Consider the following 25,211-nt stretch of genomic DNA (forward strand, 5'->3'; position numbering starts at 1 on the left):
AGTTTTCAAAAGAGTCCCTAAGAATCCTCTGGATTTCTGTGATGTCTGTGGTGATTTCTACTTTTTTATATATAATTTTATTAATTTGAGTCATCTCTGTTTCTCTCAGTTAGTTCTGTTAAGGGTTTATTTAACTTTTGAAAGACCCAACTCTTTATTTTGTTGATCCTTTTTGTATTATTATTTTATTCTCTGTTTCATTGATTTCAGCTCTGATGTTAATTGTTTTCTTCCTTCTGATGGTTTTGGAATTGGTTTTTCCTTGTGTTTTGAGGACCTTGAGATATATCATTAGATTGCTTTTTTGGAATCTTTCTGATTTTCTTATGTAGGCATTCATAGCTATAAACTTTCCTCTTAGAACTGCCTTAATAATTTTCCAGGGGTTCTGGTATGTTGTATCATGATTCTTATTTGACTCTAAGAATTTTTAAGTTTCTCCTCTGATTTCTTCTAACACCCATTCTTCTTTCATAAGTACATTGTTCAATCTCCATGTGTTCATATGGTTTCTAAAGTTTTTTTCGGGGGTGGACGGGGGGTGAGTATTGATTTCTATTCCATTATGATCAGATAAGATGCAAGGTATTAAATTTTTCTGGATTTCCCAAGAGTTGCTTTGTGTCCTAAATTATGGTCTATTTTAGAAAAGTTTCCATGAGCAGCTAAAAAGAAAGCGAATTTGGCTATTGTTGGATAAAAGTCTATAGATGTTTGTCAGGTTCATTTGATTTATAATATTTTTTTAGGTCTGAAGAGTTTTTACTGAGTTTTTCTGGATGACCTATCTATTACTGAGAGTGGTGTGTTGAAATAACCCAGTATTATTGTACTGGTGTTTATCTGATGTTTTATTCAAGTAGTGTCTGTTTTGTGTAATTAAGTGCACCAATGTTTGGGCATAAATATTTGCTCTCATTATATCTTTTCAAAAAACATCTTTAGTTGTAGATGGACACAATACCTGTATTTTACTTACTTATTTACTTACTTGTTTACTTATTTATTTTTGTGGTGCCAGGGATCAAACACAGTGCCTCACACATTCTAGGCAAGTGCTCTACCACTGAAGGCAAGTGTTCTACTTGTTGCATTGTTTGTTAATTTGGCCTTATTTGTTCTTCTGATTTAATTTTGGCTTGAAGTCTGCTTTGTCAAACATGAGAATACTTGCTTATGATTGTTTTCAGTCTCAATTTGCATGATATATAATTTTTTATGATATATCAATTTTAATCCTTTTACTTTGAGCCTATGATTGTCTTTGCCTATGAGTCTCTTGCAAACAACGTATCATTGGGTGACTCTGTCTTTTAATCAGACAATTTATATTTGTTGCTATTATAGACAGATGTTTATTTCTGCCATTTTGATTTATTTCTAATGTTTAATTTGGTCCTGTTTCTCATTTGCTTAGCTTCTCTTCAAATAAGATTGATCTGTTCTTGAGCTCTGTGGTTTGTTTTAATTTCTTCTGTGTATAGTATTTTCTTAAGTATATTCTGTGGAGCTTAGTGGTCATTAATTCTTTTGATTTCCACTTATCTTGGAAGATGTATATTTCCACTTCAATTCCAAAGAATAGCTTTGTTGAATAAAGAAATCTTGGTTGACAGCTATTTTCTTTCAAGTCTTGAAACACATCTTTATAAGCCCTCCTTGGTTTTCAAGTTTGTGCTGAGAAATCACAAGTAATTCTGATTGGTTTGCCTCAAAGATGTAACCTGATGTTTTCTCTTGAAGCTTTAAAAATTCTATTATTGTTCTGAATGTTAATAATTATAATGTGTCATGGGGATGTCTTTTTTGGTCTTGTCTGTTTGGGTTCTGAATGCCTCCTGTAACTGGATGTTTATCTCATTTTAAGGTTTGGAAATTTTTCTGTTATTATATTCCTGGAGAGTTTATCCTGGCCATTAGCCTGCAACTCACAACCTTATTTTATTCCAACAGCTCTTAAAAATTTGGTTTCTTAATATTGTCCCACATTTCTTGTATATTCTGGTCATGGTTACTTATTTTCTTTCTTAATTTTTTATTTTTTGGTGCTGGTGATTGAACACAGAGGCATTTTACCACTGAGCCACATCCCCTGCCCCCCTACCCTCAAACTTTTTGAGACAGGGTGTCTCTAAGTTGCTGAGTTGCCAAGGATGGCCTCAAACATATGATTCTCCTGCCCCATCATCTAAGTAGCTGGGATTACAGGCATGTGTCATTGCATCTGGTTCTTATTTTCTCACTTTGTCTTCCAGCTCTGAGATTCTGTCTGAGACATGATCTACTTTATTAGAGAGACTTTTATCTGAACATTTTATTTGACAATTGTGTCTTTCATTTCCAAGATTTCTATTTGTTTCTTTTTCAATATCTCTATGTCCTTATTGAATTTCTCATATATATCTTATACTGTGCCATCTGTGACCCACACAGCTAAACTAGAGGTCACTCAAGTAAAATTCCTAAGGCATCAAAATAAAACATGCCATGCTCCCTCTCCCTATCCCACTATGAGTCAGTCACCTTATATCAGAGAAAACATTCACCATTTGTTTTTTGGGGATTGGCTAACTTCACTTTGCATTATCTTCTCCAACTGCATCCATTTACCTACAAATGCCATGATTTTATTCTCTTTTAGTGCTGAGTAATATTCCATAGTATATATGCCACATTTTTTAAATCCATTCATCTATTGAAGGGCATCTAGGTTGGTTCCACAGCTTAGCTATTGTGAATTGTAGAGCCCATCATTCTTCAAGTCAAGTTTATGCTGTGCCCTTGCATAATGGAAAGGGCAAGAAAGCTCTCTGAGCTTCATTTATAAGGCACTAATCCTATTCAAAGGACTCTGCCCCTCTGAATTAACTAATTACCTCCTAAAGGCCCCACCTTCTAACACCAACACATTTGATATTAGGATTTAACACATGAATTTTGAGAGGGCACAAACATTCAGACCGTAGCACTTTCCAATTTACCCATTTTCCTTCCCTAATTGCTTGGGTTAGAAATTGCATATTATGTTGAATAGAAGTGGAAAAAGTGGTTTTGTTCCTGGTCTTATGCAAGAAAATTTTAAGTCTGAGTATGTTGCTAACTGTGGAATTTTCACATATTACTTTTATCATGTTGAGGAAATTTCCTTCTAGGGATTATGTGTGTGTGTGTGTGTGCGCGCGCGCACATGTGGTCACAAGTGTGCTGGAGATTGAACTGAGAGGTAAGGGGCTTTTTACAACTGTGTGCATCTTCAGCCTTTTTATTTTTTATTTTGAGACAGAATCTCATTAAGTTGCTGAGGTTCTCACTAAATTGCTGAGGCCAGCCTTGAACTTGTGACTCTCCTGCCTGAGCCTCCTGAATCACTGGGATTACAGATGTGTTTCACTGGGCCCAGGTCTAGAGTGTTTTGATCGTGACACAGAGTTGGATTTTGTCAGATGCTTTTTCTGAATAGGTTGATATGATCATGTAGTTTCTTTCTCTTATTCTAATAATGGATTGATTTTTGTATATTGAGTCACCTTCGCACTGCTGGGATAAATTCTACTTGATCATGATATATAATTCTTTCAATGTGCTGAAGAATTTTGTTTGCTGGTATTTTATTGAAAATTTTTGCATCTAGATTCATGAGAAAGTTGGCCTATAGTTTTCTTATAGTATCATTGCCTGGCTTCAATATCAAAACAATGCTAACCTTGTAGAATGAATCAAGAAGTGTTTCTTCTCTTCAGTTTTTTTGGAGGAGTTTGAGAGGATTGGAGTTGATTCTTTTTTAAATGTTTAGTAGAATTCACCAGTGAAGTCATCTGGGATTTTCTTTGTTGATAAGAGTTTTGATTACTTATTCAATTTCTTTATTACTTGTTATTAGTCTAATCAGATTTTCTAGTTCATCCTGAATTATTTTTGGTAGTTCATATGTTTTCAGAACTTTTCCAGTAATTACAGTGGTTCAAAGTATTCTTTTATAATTCTTTATATTTCTGTAAAGTTGATAATAATGTCTACTCTTTCACTTACAATTTTGGTAATTTGAATTCTCCCCTCCCCCATCATAATCTAGATAAAGTTTTGTCAATTTTGTTGATCATTTCAAAGAGCCACTTTTGGTCTTACTAATTTTTCTGTATTGTTTTTCTATTCTCTATTTCCTTTATATCTACTCTAATTTGTATTATTTCCTTCCTTCAGCTAGCATTGGATTTAGTTTTCTTTTCTTTTTCTATTTTTTTTATTATTAGTTGTTCAAAACATTACAAAGCTTTTGACATATCATATTTCATACATTTGATTCAAGTGGATTATGAACTCCCATTTTTACCCCATATACAGATTGCAGAATCACATCGGTTACACATCCACGTTTTTACATACTGCCATACTAGTGTCTGTTGTATTCTTCTGCCCTTCCTATCCTCTACTATCCCCCCTCCCCTCCCCTCCCCTCCTATCTTCTCTCTCTACCCCATCTACTGTAATTCATTTCTCTCTCTTGTTTTTTTCCCCTTTCCCCTCACTTCCTCTTATATGTAATTTTGTATAACAATGAGGGTCTCCTTCCATTTCCATGCAATTTCCCTTCTCTCTCCCTTTCCCTCCCACCTCTCATCCCTGATTAATGGTGATCTTCTTCTCATGCTCTTCCTCCCTGCTCTGTTCTTAGTTGCCCTCCTTATATCAAAGAAGGTATTTGGCATTTGTTTTTTAGGGATTGGCTAGCTTCACTTAGCATAATCTGCTCTAATGCCATCCATTTCCCTGCAAATGCCATGATTTTGTCATTTTTTAGTGCTAAGTAATACTCCATTGTGTATAAATGCCACATTTTTTTTTATCCATTCATCTATTGAAGGGCATCTAGGTTGGTTCCACAGTCTAGCTATTGTGAATTGTGTTGCTATGAACATCGATATAGCTGTATCCCTATAATACACTCTTTTAAGATCTTTGGGGAATAGTCCCAGAAGGGGAATAGCTGGGTCAAATGGTGGTTCTATTCCCACCTTTCCGAGGAATCTCCATACTGCTTTCCAAATTGGCCGCACCAATTTGCAGTCCCACCAGCAATGTACAAGTGTACCCTTTTCCCCACATCCTTGCCAGCACTTATTGTTGTTTGACTTCATAATGGCTGCCATTCTTACTGCAGTGAGATGGTATCTTAGGGTGGTTTTAATTTGCATTTCTCTGACTGCTAGAGATGGTGAGCATTTTTTCGAGTACTTGTTGATTGATTGTATGTCCTCCTCTGAGAAGTATCTGTTCAGGTCCTTGGCCCATTTGTTGATTGGGTTGTTTGTTTCCTTATTGTTTAATTTTTTGAGTTCTTTGTATACTCTGGATATTAGGGCTCTATCAAATATAAATCAAAGGCATTCCTGTATATCAGGGACAAATCTTCTGAAATGGAAATGAGGACAACCATCCCATTCACAATATCCTCAAAAAAAATAAAAAATAAAATACTTGGGAATCAACCTAACAAAAGAGGTGAAAGATTTATATAATGAAAACTACAGAACCCTAAAGAGAGAAATAGAAGAAGATCTTAGAAGATGGAAAAATATAGCCTGTTCATGGATAGGCAGAACTAACATCATCAAAATGGCGACATTACCAAAAGTTCTCTATAGTTTTAATGCAATGCCAATCAAAATCCCAAAGGCATTTCTTGTAGAAATAGATAAAGCAATCATGAAATTCATCTGGAAAAATAAAAGACCCAGAATAGCAAAAGCAATTCTAAGCAGGAAGAGTGAAACAGGTGGTATAGCGATACCAGACTTCAAACTATACTACAGAGCAATAGTAACAAAAATAGCATGGTACTGGTACCAAAACAGGAGGGTGGACCAATGGTACAGAATAGAGGACACAGAGACCAATCCACAAAATTACAACTATCTTATATTTGACAAAGGTGCTAAAAGCATGCAATGGAGAAAGGATAGCATCTTTAACAAATGGTGCTGGGAAAACTGGACATCCATATGCAACAAAATGAATCTGAATCCCTTTCTCTCGCCATGCACAACAGTTAACTCAAAATGGATCAAGGAGCTTGATATCAAAACAGAGACTCTTCGTCTGATAGAAGAAAAAGTTGGCTCTAATCTACATATTGTGGGGTCGGGCTCCAGATTCCAAAATAGGACACCCATAGCACAAGAGTTAAAAACAAGAATCAACAAATGGGACTTATTCAAACTAAAAAGTTTTTTTCTCAGCAAGAGAAACAATAAGAGAGGTAAATAGGGAGACTACATCCTGGGAACAAATTTTTTTTCTAGTTTTTTTAAGGTGTAAAGGTAGGTTATTGATTTGAGACTGTCTTCTCTTTTAATATAGGCATTTTCCATTGCAAATTTTCCTGTGAACACTGATTTCATTGCATCCCATATATTTTGGAATCTTGTGTTTTAATTTCATTCATATTCTCCAATTTTCCTTGTGATTTTTTTCTTTGACCCATTGGTTGTTTAAGAGTATTTATTTAGTTTCTACACATCTGTGAGTTTTCCAATTTTCCTTCAATTATTCATTTCTGTTTTCATTCTGTATGATCTGAAAGTTATTTTGTATGATTTCAATCTTTATAAAATTATTAAGTCTTCTTTTATGACCAAAATATAGTGTATCCTTGAGACTTTTAATGAACATTTGAGAATAATGTTATGCTCTTAATGGGTCTATTAGATCTCATTGGTTTATAGTGTTTTCTGAGTTCTCTTTTTTTTTTTTAATCCCAACCTAACTATTCTGAGAACAATCACCCATGCCATTATGTATATCAATAATTCATTCCTTTTTTTAGAGAGAGAGAGAATTTTTTAATATTTATTTTTTAGTTTTCTGCGGACACAACATCTTTATTTGTACGTGGTGCTGAGGATCGAACCTGGGCCGCACGCATGCCAGGCAAGCGCGCTACTGCTTGAGCCACATCCCCAGCCCTCTCTTTTTCTTTATTGATTTTCTATCTGGTTGTTCAATCCATCATTGAAAGTGGTATATTGAAGTCTCCAATCATTAGTGTAGAACTATTTTGTCCTTTGATTATGTAAATTTTTGCTTCATGTGTTTTGGAGCTCTGTTGTTTATATATTTTTTTTGCATCTTGATAGATTGGAAATTTTATCAATATATAACTTTCTTTTGTCTCTTCAAATTTTTTTGCTTAGTATCTATTTTTGTGATAATAACTTAGCTAACACATATCACTTTTGATTAGTTTTTAAATGGAATATCTTTTCCACTTTTTAACCTTTAAACCATTTGTGTCTTTATGCCTAAAACGAATCTCTTGTGGATAACATAGTGATGGATAATGTTATTTTATCCATTCTCCCAGTCTCTGTTTTTTAGCTGTTTTTTAGATTAGAGTTTAATCCCTCTACATTTAAAGTAATTCATGTTAAGGAAGAACTTCTACCACTTTGCTATTCTTTTTATATGCCATCATATATGTTTTTGTTGCTGTTTTTGTTTTTGTTGTTGTTGTTCCTCAATTAATCCATTGCTGGATTTTAAATTTTAGTTTATTTTTGTGCTATTCCATCTTTATTTCCTTCTTTCAATTTCCATTTTTGAATTATTTTCTTAATGATTGCCTTGAGGGTGACAACTAATATCTTAAACTTATAATAACCTAGTTTGGATAACAGTTTCAATACTGTACAGATACTCTATTCCCATACCTCTCCATCCTTCTTTATTTATATTATTATTCTCACAAATTATGTTTTATCTGCTGTAGCCCACTGACAGATTTATAATTTTTTGTGTGTGTGTTTGCCTTTTAAATCATATAGGAAAACGAGAGGAGTTATAAACCAGAAGTACACTAATATTGACTGTTATAGTTACCTCTTAGTGCTGTAGTGATCTTCACAGTCTTTTATTTCTTAAGCTATTATCTAGTATCTTTTTACTTCAGTCTGAAAGTCTCCCTTTAGCATATCTTATATGGCAGGTTTACTGGTAATGAATTCCCTCAGGTTTTTTTAAATCTGAAATTTCTTAATACCTCCTTTATTCTTGGAGAATAGTTTTTCTGGTTACAAACAACTAACTGTCTTGATTGACAGGTTTTGTTTATTTCAGTACTTTAAATATGTCATTTCACTGCCTTCTGCCCTCCATGTTTTCTGATGAGAAATCAGCTCTTAATGTTATTGATTAAGATTATATGCAACATGTCACTTTTCTCTTGCTGCTTTCAAGGTTCTATTTTTGTCTTTTGACAATCATACTATAGTATGTTTCCATATGGATCTTTTAGAAGTTTATCCTTCTTGAAGTTCATTGATCTTCTTGGGTTTATGTCATATTTTTTTTTATCAAACTTGACAAATTGGTTTACCATTAGTTCTTCAAATATGTTTATGCCCTATCCATTCCTCTTTTCCTTTTGTAAATCCCATTATACTTACATTAGTATGTTTGATGATGTCCCACAGGTCCATCAAGTTTTGTTCATCTTTTCCTTTCTTTTCTTTTTCTGTTCTACAGACTGAATAACTTCAATTGCCTTATTTTCAAGTTCATTGATTCTTTCTCCTGCTTGGTAAAGTCTGCCATTGAACCCTTCCAGTGATGCTTTCATTTAAGTTATTGTATTTTTCTTTTCTTTTCTTTTTTTATTTGTTTTAATCAGTTACACATGACAGTACAATGAACTTGACATATCATACATTTGAATCAGATGGGATATAAGTTATTGTATTTTTCATCTTAGAATTTATATTTGGTTTCTTTTTTAAAATTTGTTTATTCTAATTTCTTATACATGATAGCATAATGCATTTTAATTCATATTACACAAATAGACCACATTTCATGTCTCTGGCTGTACAAAAGGAGAGTCACACCATTCGTGTCTTCATTCATGTACTTAGGGGTAATGATGTCCATCTCATTCCTCTGTCTTTCCTACCCCATGCCCCCTCCCTTCCCCTCCCTCTTCTTTGCCCTATCTAAAGTTCCTCCATTCCTCTCATGCTCCCCTTCATCCCCATTAAGGATCAGCATCCTCATATCAGAGAAAATATTGAGCATTTGAGTTTTGGGGATTGGCTTATTCACTTAGTATAATATTCTCCAACTCCATCCATTTACCTGCAAATGTCATGATTTTATTCTCTTTTAATGCTGAGTAGTATTCCATTGTGTAGATATCCCACATTTTCTTCATCTATTCATCTACCAAAGGGCATCCAGGGTGGTTCCAGAATTTAGCTATTGTGAATTGTGCTGCTATAAACATTGATGTGGCTGTATCCTGTAGTATGCTGTTTTTAGCCCTTTGGGTATAAACCAAGGAGTGAGATAGCTGGGTCAAATGGTAGTTCCATTCCCAGTTTTCCAAGGAATCTCCCTACTGTTTTCCATATTGATTGCCCCAATTTGTAGTCCCACCAAAGATGTATGAGTGTGCCTTTCCCCCCTACATCCTTGCCAACACTTATTGTTGTTTGTATTCTTAATTGCTGCCATTCTGACTGGAATGAGATGAAATCTTAGAGTAGTTTTGATTTGCATTTCTCTATTTGCTGGAGATGTTGAACTTTTTTTATCTATTTGTTGATTGATTGTATATCATCTTCTGAGAAGTGTCTGTTTAGTTCCTTGGCCTATTTATTTATTGGGTTATTTGTTTTCTATTTGGTTTCTTTTGATAAGCTTATTGTCATTCTCTATCTGTTCATACATTGCTCTCATGGTTTCCTTTAGTTCTTTGTCTATGATTTCCTTTATCTCATTAAACATATTTAAGACAGTTGATTTTTTGCCTAAATATTAAAGTTTATTAATCTATAATGCTATGAACTGAGATCATAAAATGGCTGCACTTTTGTTCATATCCATCAAAATAGAGCTGAGGAGCCATTGAAAGAGTCAGGTCCTTTCACAGTAACAACAGAATATTTTTTAAACTGGACCACACCATAGGAACCACAATATCCTGGACCCTAGCTTGCTCTTGATGCATATGTGAGTAGTGATATAATGAATAGCAGTCATTACTAGACATTTGGGCACATAAATTGACCAATTGCCTCACATAGACATGGGTTTTTGCCTTTTTTACACTCTGGACACCTCCCTCCTTCACAGCACAATCCAGTTGCTTAGAAACCTTGTAAGACATTTGGTTTTAAAATGTCTATGACAAATTAAGTCCAGTGTCTGGGTTTCCTCAGGGACAGTTTCTTTTTAATTCTCTCTCTCTCTCTCTCTCTCTCTCTCTCTCTTTTTTTTTTTTGCTTATGATTGGGACATATTTTCCTGTTTCTTTGTATGCCTTGTAATATTTTGTTAAGAACTGGCCATTTTGCCGGGCATGGTGGCACATGCCTATATTCCCAGCAGCTTGGGAGACTGAGGGAGGAAGATCACAAGTTCAAAGCCAGTCTCAACAAAAGCGAGGCATTAAGCAATTCAGTCTCTAAATAAAATACAAAATAGGGCTGGGGATGGGCTCAGTAGCTGAGTGCCCTGATACCCAAAGAAAAGAAAAGAACTGGCCATTTTGAGTAGTACAATATGATGACTCTGGAAGTCAGATTCTCCCTCTCCCTTGTTGCTTGTTGGGTGCCTGTGTGCATGTACCCATGTGTCCACACACACTATATGTATATATATGCATATATATATATATAAAACCCAGCATGTATATCTCTTTAAATATTCTTATAGATGCCACCAGGGAAGCTACAGCAGCCTGAAGGGGCAGAAGCAAAGGAAAGCTCTACTCTAGGCCCTCAGGGACCCACTAGATCAACAATATTCCCAACCTCAAATTTCTAGAAGCCTAGGTCCTTTCTGCATTTTCTTGCTCCACTCAGCTGCTCTGGAAACATGAACATTGTTGCCATCACCATAGGAGGACTGAGGAACAGTGAATAGTTGCTAGTTTTCCTGTGATGCTCACTTACAAACTGTTAGTAGCCCTCCCCCCACCTCCATCAGGCATTCCTATAATTGCTGTTAGGGTCCAGTCAGATTGCAGAATTATGAAATAGTTGATGCTTAGAGGGATTTTGCTAACTTAATGGTTAGTTAGGTGGAGGGACCATCCCTGGAACTTTCTATTCTGCCATTTTCCATGACAAAACCTCATAGTCCTTCTGTTTTCAGACAAAAGTTTCATTGATTTAGTGTAGGAATAGCGCCAAAGAGAATGTGCCACCTGGCCTGACTTCTTAGAACTCTCTGAAATAATCAATAGGTAGTGGAGGGAGTTTGGCATTAGACCTGCCATAGATCAAGAGCTTGGGATAGCCTGTGTCCTCGACTGGAATTGTGTTAATTGTTTTTCTGTCACTATGACAAAATATCTGAGAAAATGATTTAAATGTCAAAAGATTCATTTTGACTCACAATTTCATAGTTTTAATCCATTGTAACTTGGCTTTGTTGATACTGGGCCTGTGGTGAAGCAGAAAATCATGACAAAAAGTATGTGGCAGAGCAAAGCTGTTCACCTCACAGTGACCAAGAAACAGAAAAGGGGAGAGAGGGAGAAGAAGGGAGTGGGAACAAAATATAAATCCTTCAAAGGGCCACCCACAATGAACTACTTCTCCCAACCAGGTCCCACTTCCTGGGTTACTTACACCATCTCCTAATAGCATCACAAGCTGGCAACCAAGCCTTTAGCATGTGTCTCCCCAGCTAACCAAGGGGTTGAAATATCTATTGTTGGTAGCAATAATAGTTACAAACTATTGAACAACTTATGTCAAGAGCCTTATCTGCATTATCCCATTGAACCATCTCAGTTGCCCTGTAAAGTAGGTGATTTGTTATCCCCACTTTTGCTGAGGAGAAAACTGAGGCCTAGAACCACTAAAGGACTTGTCAAAGCCCAGGAGCCAGTGAATGCAGAGTGCATCTTTGGACTCCAGCTGGAGACTTCAACTTCCTGTGTTACCTGGTATTGTCATGTTTCACTGCATGGGGTCCTGAGTGATCCTCCCACCATTCTGACCCTCCCTAGCCAATATAAGGGACTTCCCCCATCCCTCACTCAGACTCTGTCTTTGTCTTCTACATAGCACTGGCCTTTAGTCTTAGTTCCAGGCCTCTACCCGCTTTGCTATCAGAGGCAAGTGCTGAGGCAGGGGAGAGACTCTGTGGCTACCCTGTTCCTACCCTCTGCCAGCTGAAGCTGAAGCCTTCAAACATCTCCAGCTTGGAAGCAGCCCTGAAGAATACTTCATAGCCCCAGAGTGTGCTTGGCCCTTAAGAGCTACCCATCTAGTCAAAAAGACTAAACTTTAACAATCCTGGAATCTGAATGACCTGAGGGTAAATCTGGCCAAACCTCTTATAGCTAGTTCATTCTAGCAAGTCTATTAACTCCTGTTGACCTCAGTGTCCCTATGGCACACAGTCAGTGGTAATCCATATTAAGGTGCTGACATAGCAATTTGCCTATGGAGTCCACTGAGCACCCATTAGCTTTGGCATCTGATCTTGGCATATTAAGCTGTCTCTCAGTCTCTCCCTTGCTCTCTGTCCCTGATATCCTGGCTATAAACCCTATTCACTGCCTAACACCCTCCCATTCACCAGGCCCCTGGACTGCTCTTAGCACAAAGGCCTAGCCAATCTCAAATCCACCCTGTGATAAGCAAACTCTTGCAACACTTGCTGACCTTAAGTATATTGCATCAGTGTGCCTGTGCTTGGTGCCCAGATGGTGCTGGGGGGAGTCAGGAACAGGCTGGTAATGGAGGAGCTGGCACTGTGGAGTCCCTGGCTTCCTGAACCCCATTTTCTTTCCTATTTGCACAAGAGGTCTTGCAATTTAGTCAATGTGACACTGAATCTCTATCCTTTAAAATCTGGTCCTGGGAGCTTCTACACAAAAATATTAGATAAGGCTCAATCTTTCAAGTTGATTTTAAAATATTACTGTATCAATACACATCATTGCAGGAAATAGAGTAAATAACAGATAAGCAAAAATGAAAATAGGGCTGAGGATGTAGTTCAGTGGTAGAGAGCTTTTCTAGCATGAATGAGGCCCTGAGTTTAATCCTTAGCATTGGGCATGTGCATGCGCACGCATGCATGCGCGCGCATACACACACACACACACACACACACAAAATGCCTATTACAAAAAAGATAATAAATTAAAATCTCTAATATTTTCATCATCAAGAATAATGCTATAACCATTTTGCTGTATTTCCTCCCATATTATCTATATCATCTGTATCTTCTACACATATCTATGACAAAAATGGATCATATCATGTTTTCTAACTATTTTCCCCTGTATCAGTCATCTCAAGATTTAGTAGCTTCAAACAATAGACCTAAGCATGGAGGTACACACCTGTAATCTCAGCAGTTCAAGAGGCTGAGGTGGGAGGATTGCAATTTCAAAGCCAGCCTCAGCAACTTAGTAAGGCCCTATGCAACTTAGAGAGAACTTGTCTCAAAATAAAACATAAAAAGGGCTGAGGATGTAGTTCAGTGGTTAAGCATCCTTGGGTTCAATTCCCAGTACAAAACCCAACCAAACAAACAAGAATAACAACAACAAAAAACAAATCTAGGCCAGGCATGGTGGTGAACACCTGTAATGAGGCCCTGGATTCAATCCCTAGTTCTGCAAAACAACAATAAACCTTTACTATCTTACATATTTTCTGTGGATCAAGAATTCAGAAGCATCTCAGTGAGAATCATTTGATGTCATGGACATCTTTCAATGCCAACAGAGGCAAACCAGCCTTTCTATTTTTTAAATGACTGCATATAAGTGTGTAATTTGTTTGGCCAGCTCTCTGTAGTTAGATACATAGGGCATGTACCATTTTTTGGTTCTAGAAAGAATAATCTTGAATATCCATCTTTGAATGTTATAGTTTGGATCTTGTATGTTCCCCAAAAGTCCAAGTGTTGAAAGTTTAGTCACCAGCCTATAGGCATTATTGGGAAGGGTGGAACCTTTAAGAGATGAGCCTAGGGCTGGGGATATAGCTCAGTTGGTAGAGTGCTTGCCTTGTATGCACAAGGCCTTAGGTTCAATCCCCAGAACCACCAAAAAAAGAAATCTTATTAAAAAAAGAGATGAGCCTAGGGGGAAAAATTAGGTCACCGGGGCATGCCTTGAAGGGGATGTTTATACCCTGGACCCTTCCTTTCTACTTTGTTTCTATGCCATATACACCAGCCATGATGTGCTATACGGCCACAGGTCAAAGCATCAGGACCAAAAAATCATGGACTGAGACCTCTGAAACCATGAGCCAAAATAAATATTTCTCCTTTAAGGTGTTTATCTCAAGTACTTTGTCACATCAATGGAAAGCCACCCAACACACTGCACTTGTCATATTATATCCTTGAGATGAGTAAAAAAGTCCTGACTATCTGTCAGTTCCTTGAACAGCAAAAGACAGGCATACCAACTAGGACATAGAGTAGGGTCCCTTCTAATCTGCCCTGCCCTTTTTCTCCTCATTAATTCAGAGTTCACTATCTATGGAAACATCTTAGCTCATTAATGCACAGCTCTGTTTTGTTTTGTTTTGTTTTGTTTTTAAAGAAAGTTCCAAACAGAAACAATGTTTGTTCATCTTCCTCAGACAGCCCTTCAGATACTGAAGTATGTCCTGGGAATCCCCATGGACCATCATCCCTGAAGCCCTTCTCTTCCTGGCCTCTCTTTTCTGGACAGGCTTGTCCGTCCACAATGCTTTGAGTGTAGAAATGTCTCTTTGCCGCACTGATCTTTACTCCAATGAGGTGCTGGCCCATTGATGCTGTTTCCTTACCCACTGAGGCAGCACAGGAAGGTTGGCGTGGGTGCTAAAATCTGATCCTGGAGGCTTGTCTAGTGTAAGGAAATGGTGTGCTGAACCTTTTTCTGCCCTCACAGGTGCCAGTAAAGAAAAGGAAGTCATCCTCAGGAAATGGCTCTGATAAAGGGTGCTTGTTACTCAAAGTACAAGCAGTCCAGCCAAACCACAAAGAGGGCCCATTTGCCTTTGGCCCTCCCTTAGCCCATACCCTCTGTTGATGAATTTGGATCCTCCTCACCTGTACTATAGCTTGGCTTAGGAGAAGGACAGAACCCCTGGGCAGCTGTTCCTTGGCCTGACCAGTCCAGAAGAAGACTCACCACTCCAAACTCGGACATGAGCCTGCCCCCACAGCAAACAAGGCTCTAAGCCAGGGGTGGAGTGGTCAGTGACCTGTCACATGAGGTCTGGTGAGGCCATCTTTGCTCTATTTTGGGAAAGGGATCAATTGTGTTAGGGAATGACCATACTAACCGTTGGCAGGAGAACCTGGCATTCTTACAGGGCACCCTCTGTACTCTGACCCACTTGCCAGTTGCAGCTAATTTTAGCAAGGCTTGACAGGTGCTGGCAAATGCAGGATAAGTGAGGGTTACTCTTAGATGAACCCAAGGAGGGGCTCCAGGAAATATGTACACCCCATGGATGCACCCAAAGTTAATCCTGGGTCTGAACTTTGCAGTCACAAAATCTAATGTCCTCCCTACTTTATTCCTTTTTATTATTGTTGTTCTGAGAATTTTGAGGGGAGTCTATGATTTACTGTTGAAGAGTAAAATGCATATTTTTATGTGGGGGACATGTGAGGGTAGCCCTGGGGAACCGTACCTGTTTCTGCTCATGTGTACATCGGGTTATAGCTAATTCCATACATTAGGTACAGATAGGCTTTGTACCTAATGGAACAGAAGGATATGATGCCCTGAAATCCCATAAACTGCAATGAGCATCTCAGCCCCTAGACCCTCCAATGCCGACTTGTACACTCCGCTGTGGTCTAAGCTGGGCCCTTCCCACAAAAGCTTTGGCCTTCCTACTACTCAAACACCATTCAGGAACCCCAGATTATATGAAAAGCACATCAGACCTCTCTACAGATGAAAATCCATGAGAATCGCCATTGCCTCCAAGGCCAAGTCCAGACCCTCACTGGCACAATCCAGGCCCCTTGGCACCCCTACCTATCTGTTCCTCCTGTACCCCCAAGTCAGCCTAGTGATGTTCTTCCTTCATAAGTCCAAGGAGTGTAGAGTGGATAAACTGGCTCTGACTAATCACCACTCTCTTGGCAGCAATCCTGACCAGTGCTCAGAGGGCATACCATCCTGCCCTGGAGCCATGTCCCTAAAATTCTTATTGACCCTGACCCCACATGGGCCTCCTCTGTCCTTCTGGCCCTGCCCCTGACCCCGTGACAGTGGGCAGAGTATTTCAGCAACTTCCCACTGGGTCTTTTAGTGCAGAAGCCCTTGGTTGCCTGTCTTGGGCAACACTTGGCCAGGCAGCCTTCACCTGTGACAGGTGGCCTCAGATGCCACAGCTACAGCTTCGTCCCAGGCCTCAGCAAGCAGAAGCATCTCCACCTTCCAAAAATACCTCCTTCCTGTGCCCTTGGAGAGATGCAATGGAGTCCATGAGGAGCCAGACCCAGACAGCCTTGACCCTGGTAAGGGCCACTCAGATCCTAGGGATCTTGGATTGGAAGAGCAGCCCCAGACCAGCACCCTTGGGTTTTTTTTTTTTTTTTTTTTTTTTTTTTTTTTTTTTTTTTGTTGTTGTTGTTGTTTTATTCAGATTGGGGACAAGGGTGGAAAGCAGGTACTGCACCACTTAAAGAAGGCATGTGGGCCTCTCGGGGTCTTAGATATGACCCCTCTCAATATTAACCCCTCCTTACTGGGACCACCATTGTCATCTCTCAAGGAGCCTTAGGCAATTTATTCCTGGGACTGATGGTGCCTGGTCTCAGGCTTTATCCAGTACTATTTGGCTTTTAGGGGCTCTTTAAGGCAGTTCTATGGGTGGTGGATTGCGATTTTCTTCCTCAGAAGTATCTGGGCAGCTAGTCCAGGGTCACACACTACTGTGGCTGGACAACATGGTACTGGGATTGGCTCTGAAGCCCAGAGGCTGCAATGTTTTCCCAGGGGTTGCACTGGTTCCTGAATGGATCCTTTGGGTCTTGCAGTCCCCTCTGAGCCACCCATCCTGTGCTAGGATGGAGACCTCCATAGGGTATCCTGAATCTCCTCATTAGTCAAATGCACTGCTCTCTGGTGTCCTGTTTTGTACTGCACTCTTGGGTGGGATCTCAAGCCTGCTCACTGCATCCTGCCCAGTCTTCTGCCCTTCCCAGTTTGCTGTTCAACCTGGATACTCTGGTGACCTCATCCAGGCCTGTGACCTTAAGGATTTCTCCATACTGTCTATCTCCAGCCAGACATTTCCCTGAATCCTGATTTTACATGGCCAGCTGTACTTGAGACAAATGTGCCCTCGGTGGGCAGATCTGTTAGTGAATCTAGACCAAGTCCTCATTCCCTCATCTGACCTACCCCAGTGAAGTCTCTCCTTCTTGCTGCTCAGGCCACCCCATAGGGTCCTCTCAGATGCTTCTCTTCTTACTCCATTCCTCAAACTGTCTGTAGATATATTTTTTCTATAGACTCTTGCCATCTCTCCACCCTCTGCCCACTGTCTCTGCACTCAGATTGTCAGGAAAGTCTGATGCCCCCACTTCCATCCTGCCTCAAGATGCCTCCACTCTGCATCCAGGAGCATTCAGGCCTCTCACTCCCAACCCCCCTACCCTTCACAGTCTTCAGGGTCACTCCTTTCTTTCCTCAGGGCAGGTCCCTCCACCACCGACCTGCCTCCCAGGAAATAGCAACTGCCCACCATCCACCCTCAGTATGGCATGATTATTTCCTATGGTTTATCTACTTTCAGCTCCTGCTCCACATACCACACCATAGACAGCACTAGGTTTATGGTTTATACCCTTCAGGGAATGGGGGAAGCCCTCAGGTGGGAAAAGTCCTGTGTTTGATTGTGATTGTGGATCCCCATTACATATCCTGTGACCTCTTGGGCAAGGTTAGCAAGAGGACTTGTAAGTTAACAGGGGCTGCCTCCCCAAGGTTGCTGTGGCAGGGCCAGGCACTGTCTGTGCTTTTCTCTCCGGAATACATATACCTGAGGAGCTGAGGCAGTGTCTCAAGCTCCCTAAGCAGCATCTTCATTTCCTATCCTGCTCAGGAACGTCTTGTAAGCTTGACACATCAGAGAGACACTTGTAACTGGGGTCTGGGCTCATGGAAGGTCTGAAGGCCAGGGGAGTTCAGGGGCAGGCTCAGATTGTTGCCTGGGTTTACACCCAGCTTACGCCTTGCCTCTGTGGGTTTGGGGAAGTTTGTGTTTGGTTCCCTTATTTGTGAGAAATGAGAATAATAAAAGTACCTGTGTCAGGGAAATTATAGGAATGAAGTTGAAACCCAGGAATGTCACAGTGGGCCTGGCCCACAGTCCCTGCTCCTGGGAACTTCCCAGAGAATCTGTGAGGCAGACCTCAGCTCATGATATGATACCCATTTTTCCCTTCCTATGCACACAGCCTTGAGGTTGTAAGGTCATGCCTGGTTGGAGCTCCCTTCTCTGGGCTGCACAGACCTGGGCTAGGAGTATAGGGATCTGCAGGTCTGATGTACCCCGAGGAAGGAACTTGTACCCTCCAAAAATGAGGCTTGCTTTTGCATGGAGCTCCCCACAGCAAAAGCTGAGCCCCCAGGTGGCTGTAAGCTCGGAACCTTCTAGCACCTGCCTACCAACCTATCCCAAAGGTTGGGGAATGTTCATAAGTATGTCTGTGTGTGTGTGTGTGTGTGTGTGTTTAGGGTTCCCACAGCCCATGTGGCATAGATGAGGATGAGAGAATCTGCAGCACTTGGTTTAGACAGAGCTCAGACCTGTTTTATGTCCTGTGACCTGGCAACTTGGACTAGCTAAACACACCTTATTGGAACCCTAATGAGAATGCAAACCTATTTTAATAGAAATCCATATTTTTATGCATCTCTATTTAAATAGATTTTGATTATTGACAGCAAATTTAAGCTTTTTATAATACTATATAGGGAAAATCAGACCCACAGACCAGATGCAACTTTATTGTGTAGGATGGGATAGGCTGCTGCCAAATGTTCCATCTCACTTCCTCACTGATGCCCAGACATGCTGTCTGCCTTCTTCTCTGTAAAGGCCAGCAGAAGGTCCAGTAGGTGTCCTGGGTTGATGTAAGATCCCTTACAGGGTCATGTGAGGGTGTTCTGTTACAGCAGGCCACACCCCCATGTGCTTCTTACAAAATGCTTTCAGGATTCTGCACAATGGATTCTTAGGAGAGAAGCTGCTAGATCAAAATTAAATTTTGATAGAAACTCCAAATTGTCCTCTAGACAGGTAGTATCAGTTTAAAATCATGTGATGCCTGGGATTCCTCAGAGGCATCCTTTCTGGCCTAGAAGCTGGCAGAGGCAGGGCCAGTGACAGGGCCCTCTACCACCTGGGTAAAGAGAGGTAAAGACACAGGCTTCCCTGCACCCTTTGGGCCCTGCTAGCCCCAATGCCTGTGATGACAGAAACAGCAGCAACAATTTATCACATTCTCACTGAGACCCTCAAGGGCTGGGCAAGTTCTCCCTTCAGACCTGCAAGACAGGGATCACTCAGATCCTTTGTCTGATAATATAGCCACATTCCAACCAGCCACCATGGGCCCAGTCCCAAGACACAAACTTCCTGCAAGACCTCAGCCTGAGTATTGGCTCTTCTCATCAAGAGCCTTGGGCTAAAGACCAGAGTCCAGGTTACCAGGCACAATATGGGCTTTTAGATAGAGGAGCAAGGATGGAGCCCAGAGGGGCCCAGGGATTAGACCCTTACAAGACCAGCATAATGTAAGAGCTTCACAAATGTCTTATAATCAGGACCCTCTGAACAATTGAGTCTTGGAGGAAAAGCCTGGCAAGCTAACAAGGACTTCCTGCCAACCACACCTGCGTGTGGCTTCAGGCACTGGCCCCAGGCCTGTGACTATACACATAACTTCTGTAAGCTTTTCTGCATCTAGAGGACAGGCAGACGCTGGCCCCTCAATTCTGATGCTGATGTAATAAGGTTGTGAGGTAGCTGTGAAAGCACTCGGCTCAGGACCTAGCATGTTGGAAGGATTCAGCAAATATTAAGTACATTACTACTGGTTGTTCCTGGCAAGTGTAAGAGAGAAAGAAGAGGGGACGGATGTAACTTTGGGACTTTGAACATAACCTGGATTGTTCCAGCATGCTGAGAATATCTCCAGGGACATGCCTCAAAATGCCAATGGGGGATTTGGGGTTTGGGGGCTACACTCCCAACTCATGCCCAAAGTGGAAGAGTGCTACCTGTCCAGCCCACATAGGTATTTGATTCCGTTTTTGGTCAGAGCCCTTGTCAGTCCGATTCCTTTCTGATCTTCCCTGAGTTTAAATTTTTAGTGTGGAGCCTCTTTAAGAAAAGTGATTCTTAATTAAGGATCTATATTCAGTAGGAATGTTTTGAATTATAGGAAACCAAAAATCTTGACTGCTTAAATGGTTATTACTTATTCTATAATCAGCATGTGGAGTTGGGTGGGTCCATGGCATCAATCTTTCTTCCCTTATTCCCTGCGCCCCGTCTCCTCATGGTTGCCAGTCATTCTTATATAGTTGCAGTCACAAATTTAGAGGGACACTGAAGTTTGCCCTCCTGCTAAAATCAGGTTTCCCTTCACCTGTCATTGACCAGAAATGAGTCACATGTTCAATCACCAACAAAAAGAGAAAGAATTTCTGTGCTCGGCTTAGCCTAATCATGACTTAATGTGCTACTCTGCCCATCTGAGAAAAAAAAAAAATCTCAGTTTTAGAAACTGAAGAAGGGGCAAGTGGCTGTATTGTTTCTTGGCTGTAATCCAGAGTATCTCCAACCTTCTGAACTTATGTGAAAGACAAAAAGAGTACAAGTTCTTAAAAAGAGTGGATCTCATTAAGAGTGGCTTTTATCAGAGGATCTTTCCTTTTTGGAATGAAAATATCTTTGTAATTGGCCAAGGGAGACCCTCCTCCCTCTGCACTTATAGTCTTCATACCATGGATGGTTGTGTTTTGCTAACCAGACCCCTGATGGGCATACAGCCCATCCCTAGTAACTTTGCCTTGGCTATCCCTGTGTATGCTGGTGCCAGTTGGCACATTTTACAAAGCCCTAGAAGTAGAATAACCTGGTCTTTACATAATCATACCACTGCCTTTCCCCCAATCAGGCTGCAGCCCTGTCTTACTAACTCTGCAGCTAGCACCCTCCTTCTCCCCTCCCTTCACCAATATGGAAAGAAAAAGGAGATTCTACAAGACATTGTGCCACAAGGAAAGCCTCAGGGACAAAGGACACCCTGCTCCCTGCCAGCTACTACAGGCTAATTATTGAAGTGCTGGTTTTAGAACTCTTCAAATTTAACTGTGGTAGTTTGAAATGATGGGTATGTTAGCTTTCATCATGATAATAAAATACCTGAGATAAACAACTTAAAAAGAGGAAAAATTTATTTTGGTTCTTGGTTTGAGAGGTTTCATGGTCAATTGGCTCCATTGCTTTGGGCCTAAGGCAAGGCAGAATATTATGATGGCAGGAGCATTTGTCAGAGGAGATTGCTCACTTAATGGTGAACAGGAAGCAGAGAAGAGGCACGAAGGGTCCAGGGACAAAATATACCCTCCAGAGCCTACCCTCAGTGACCTACTTCCTCCAACTAGGCCCCACCTTCTGAAGTTTCCACCCTGCCCCACCCCATAGTGCCACCAGCTGGGGGACCAAACCTTCAACCCATGAGCTGTTAAGGAACATTTAGATCCAAACTATAACAATGGATCTTCCTAGACCCAGAGTCAGAGGATAAAAAGAGATCCTTGATGTGTGGAGATCTCTAGTGACAAGTCCACCTGGCTATTCCCATTCCCTCCCTGTGCAGGTGGAGCAGATCCTGGCAGAGTTCCAACTGCAGGAGGAAGACCTGAAGAAGGTGATGAGACGGATGCAGAAGGAGATGGACCGTGGCCTGAGGCTGGAGACCCACGAAGAGGCCAGCGTGAAGATGCTGCCCACCTACGTGCGTTCCACCCCAGAAGGCTCAGGTACCACAGGGATGGCCCCACACCTGAGCCAGCTGTTGGCCAGGCCTTCCAGAGGCTCAGCTGTCCCCAGACAGGACTCCCTGGGCAAGCGATAATGTCTCCACCTCACTGGGCCAGTTCTTACCATTTACTCCAAAGGTTCATCTCTGGAGCTGATGGGCCTTACAAAACTGGCTATTTAAAAATCTCACAATGAATGAATTCTCTCCAGGGTCACTTGGGAGATCCCAACCCAGTCCTGAGACTGGGCCATTACCCTAGGTCCTCAGTGGTTCCCTGGGTTCTTGGTGTCTCCATCTAAAAGAGCAGTTCCCCCTGACATTTCCTTAGTTTACCTTTGACCTCTCCCACAGCTTGCTCTGGCATATTCCCAATGTGTGGGCCATGCTCCATGTCCAACTCCCCTGGGACCCTTGTTCCTGCCCTCCTCCACTCTCTTGCTCTGAGGTCATTTGCCCAGGTCCCACCCAACCCAGGTTTGGTGGGTGGTGCCACAAGGCTGAGCATATCTCCCTGTGCCTGCAGAAGTTGGAGACTTCCTTTCCCTGGACCTGGGCGGCACCAACTTCAGGGTGATGCTGGTGAAGGTGGGGGAGGGTGAGGCAGGGCAGTGGAGTGTGAAGACCAAACATCAGATGTACTCCATCCCTGAGGACGCCATGACGGGCACTGCAGAGATGGTGAGCAGCTTGGGGATAAGAGGTGGGGTCAAGACAGTTCAAAACCTTAGGGAGTCACCAGTCCTGGAAAAAAGAGCCCACCCACCCACCAGAGACAGGGGAAACTGCGGTCAAAAGGTCCAGTCAGCCTCAGAGGCACAGCAAGGCCCCTTAGAGGCCTCAGTAGACAGCCACTAGGCATGGCCAATGTGTTCAAGTCTCACAGTCACTGTCAGGCCAGTGTTGGAGACAAGAACTGGCTAAACTGAGGTTAGGGGCAGAACTCTTAGCTGGTATGACCCTGTCCCAGAAGAAAAGTCAAAGGGTGAGGACTGTCTGACCTCCTGAAGCTGTGCAGCCTACCCTCCCCATTGCCTTCCACCAGATGCATGCCAAATTGGGTGACAACAACCACAATGTCTGCCCAGGCAGCAAGGCCCTCCACCATGGGGAAGACTAGAGGGGGAGCATAGAAGTGAATGAACCCTGAGGGGAGGGGCAAAGCCAGAGTCCCTAGACATGACCAGGGGCAAGGCCAGTTCCCAGAGGGCAGGGTTCTAAGGCAGAGGTTGCCCACAACTGCCTGGCCCTCATCCACCTGAAACTTGCTCTCTATCCATGGAAATGGATAGCAGGGTGGTATGGGCACCTCCCTGGACTCTGGTGCTCAGCAGGGAGCTTGGTCCATCTGCAGAGTACTCGGAAATGCCCCATTCTATAGATAGGCCTTTTGAGGGGATTTGAACTTTTTGCAGGTATAGGGCAGCAAGGATACCTGGGAGTAGCACCAAGAGTCTCACAGGACAGTTAGCAAAGCCTTGGTGCTGGGGAGGCAGGTGACAGGACAGCTAAACTGGGCACCAGCCTCAGGAGCTGCCATAAACAGAGCTCTGCATCCAGGGAGGTGCAGGGCTTGAGTTCTGACAAACAGTAAGAGGTGAACTGTAGACAGGCCTGGTGGTCATTGGAAGGGACTGATTGCTTAGCATCCCCTGAGGAACACCTTGGCACAAAGTCCTGGGGAAGGGCTGCCAGGTGGCCCAGGATGGTAACCCAATGACCATTTTGGTGCATCTCCCAGCTCTTTGACTATATCTCTGAGTGCATCTCCGACTTCCTGGACAAGCATCAAATGAAGCACAAGAAACTACCCCTGGGCTTCACTTTCTCCTTCCCTGTGAGGCACGAAGACATTGACAAGGTGGGCCAGGTAGAGGGGAGGGATAATGAAATGGATGGATATGTACCCCAGAGGAACTCCGCCCCTGTTGCCTTCATATGCAGCACCCCACCCTGTGCTGGGAAAGAGTCCAAACTCAGCAGGGAGTAAAATATAGATTCAAATTGTGGCCCCATAATTTACTGTCAGTGAAACTTGGGAAAATAAGAATAATTTCAGCTGATTCTTACTATGTGCCAAAGCCTGCCTACAATCCTGAGAGGCATGTGTGCAATCGCCCCTGCTACAAATGAGGAGAAGAAACTGAGGTTAAGCAGCTCATCACAGACCACCATGACACATCATCACTTCTTTTTTATGTATACATTTTTTAGTTGTAGATAAATACAATACCTTTATTTATTTTATGTGGAGCTGAGAATCGAACCCAGTGCCTCACATGTACAAGGCAAGCGCTCCATCATTGAGCCACAACCCCAGCCCAACACATCATCACTTCTGGCTGAGTCAAAATTGTGAAGGATCTGAGATTTTTACCTCACCTGCAACTCACAAGCTAGCCTGCCAGTTATGACCAAACACACACACACAAACACACACACACACACATTATCTATATATACACATATAATACATACATGACACATAAATTTTATATATGTATGTCTCTATACATATACACATACATAAAACATGAGGCCTCTGGGTCTGAAACAAAGCAAGGTCATAGCTCAAGGCAAAAGCTACAGCTGGAGCAACATCTCACATGGTTTTTCAAGGCCCGAGCTCCCTTAGAGACATAGAAAGGGCCGGGTGGTACTTCTTCTGCTACAGGAGAGGAACTCTGATCTTATACAGTTGCTCCCCTTGGGACCTATCTTTACTCTAGGGTATACTGTACAAACATTCTTGGGCTGGGGGTGTAGCTCAGTAGTAGAGGGCTTATCTAGCATGCTCGAGGTCCTGGGTTCAATTCCTGACACTACATACAAAAAAATACACATCACATTCTTAAATTGGCTGGGACCTAGCCCTGCAGAAATGTGAGATATTTATGGAAAATTGTTTCCAACATTTATCAAAGCTGTGTGGATACTCAAAACTTGTTTCCTCAACTGTAAAGTGAGATACATGTCCCTGTGACCTGAAAAGGAACTAGTTTAAGGCCATAGTTCTCTGCCTAACACCAGCAACCATAAGACCTTCCTCTCCCCACAGGGCATCCTTCTCAACTGGACTAAGGGCTTCAAGGCCTCTGGAGCAGAAGGAAACAACATTGTCGGGCTTCTGCGAGATGCCATCAAGAGGAGAGGGGTGAGAACACCTT

At 41.7% G+C, this 25,211-nt stretch overlaps 1 protein-coding gene across 3 annotated transcripts in view; it reads left to right on the plus strand.

Annotated features, from left to right (window-relative positions):
- Gck (glucokinase) overlaps positions 1-25,211 on the plus strand; it is a 49,863-nt gene that overhangs the window by 18,894 nt on the left and 5,758 nt on the right. Inside the window, exons 1-5 of one of the 3 annotated variants that reach the window (XM_046437910.1) lie at positions 16,271-16,500; positions 21,883-22,045; positions 22,571-22,725; positions 23,786-23,905; positions 25,103-25,198. In XM_046437910.1, the coding sequence (XP_046293866.1) occupies positions 16,366-16,500; positions 21,883-22,045; positions 22,571-22,725; positions 23,786-23,905; positions 25,103-25,198 (669 nt within the window). In that variant the 5' untranslated portion in view covers positions 16,271-16,365. Of the gene's footprint in view, positions 1-16,270; positions 16,501-21,882; positions 22,046-22,570; positions 22,726-23,785; positions 23,906-25,102; positions 25,199-25,211 lie in introns of those variants that run through there. The other 2 variants (XM_058576853.1, XM_058576854.1) reach the window with 2 other exon arrangements.

The sequence above is a fragment of the Marmota monax genome, unplaced genomic scaffold (genome assembly GCF_021218885.2).
Source record: "Marmota monax isolate L192 unplaced genomic scaffold, Marmota_monax_Labrador192_F-V1.1 WCK01_AAM20220418_F8-fsc00109, whole genome shotgun sequence".
Taxonomy (NCBI): domain Eukaryota; kingdom Metazoa; phylum Chordata; class Mammalia; order Rodentia; family Sciuridae; genus Marmota; species Marmota monax.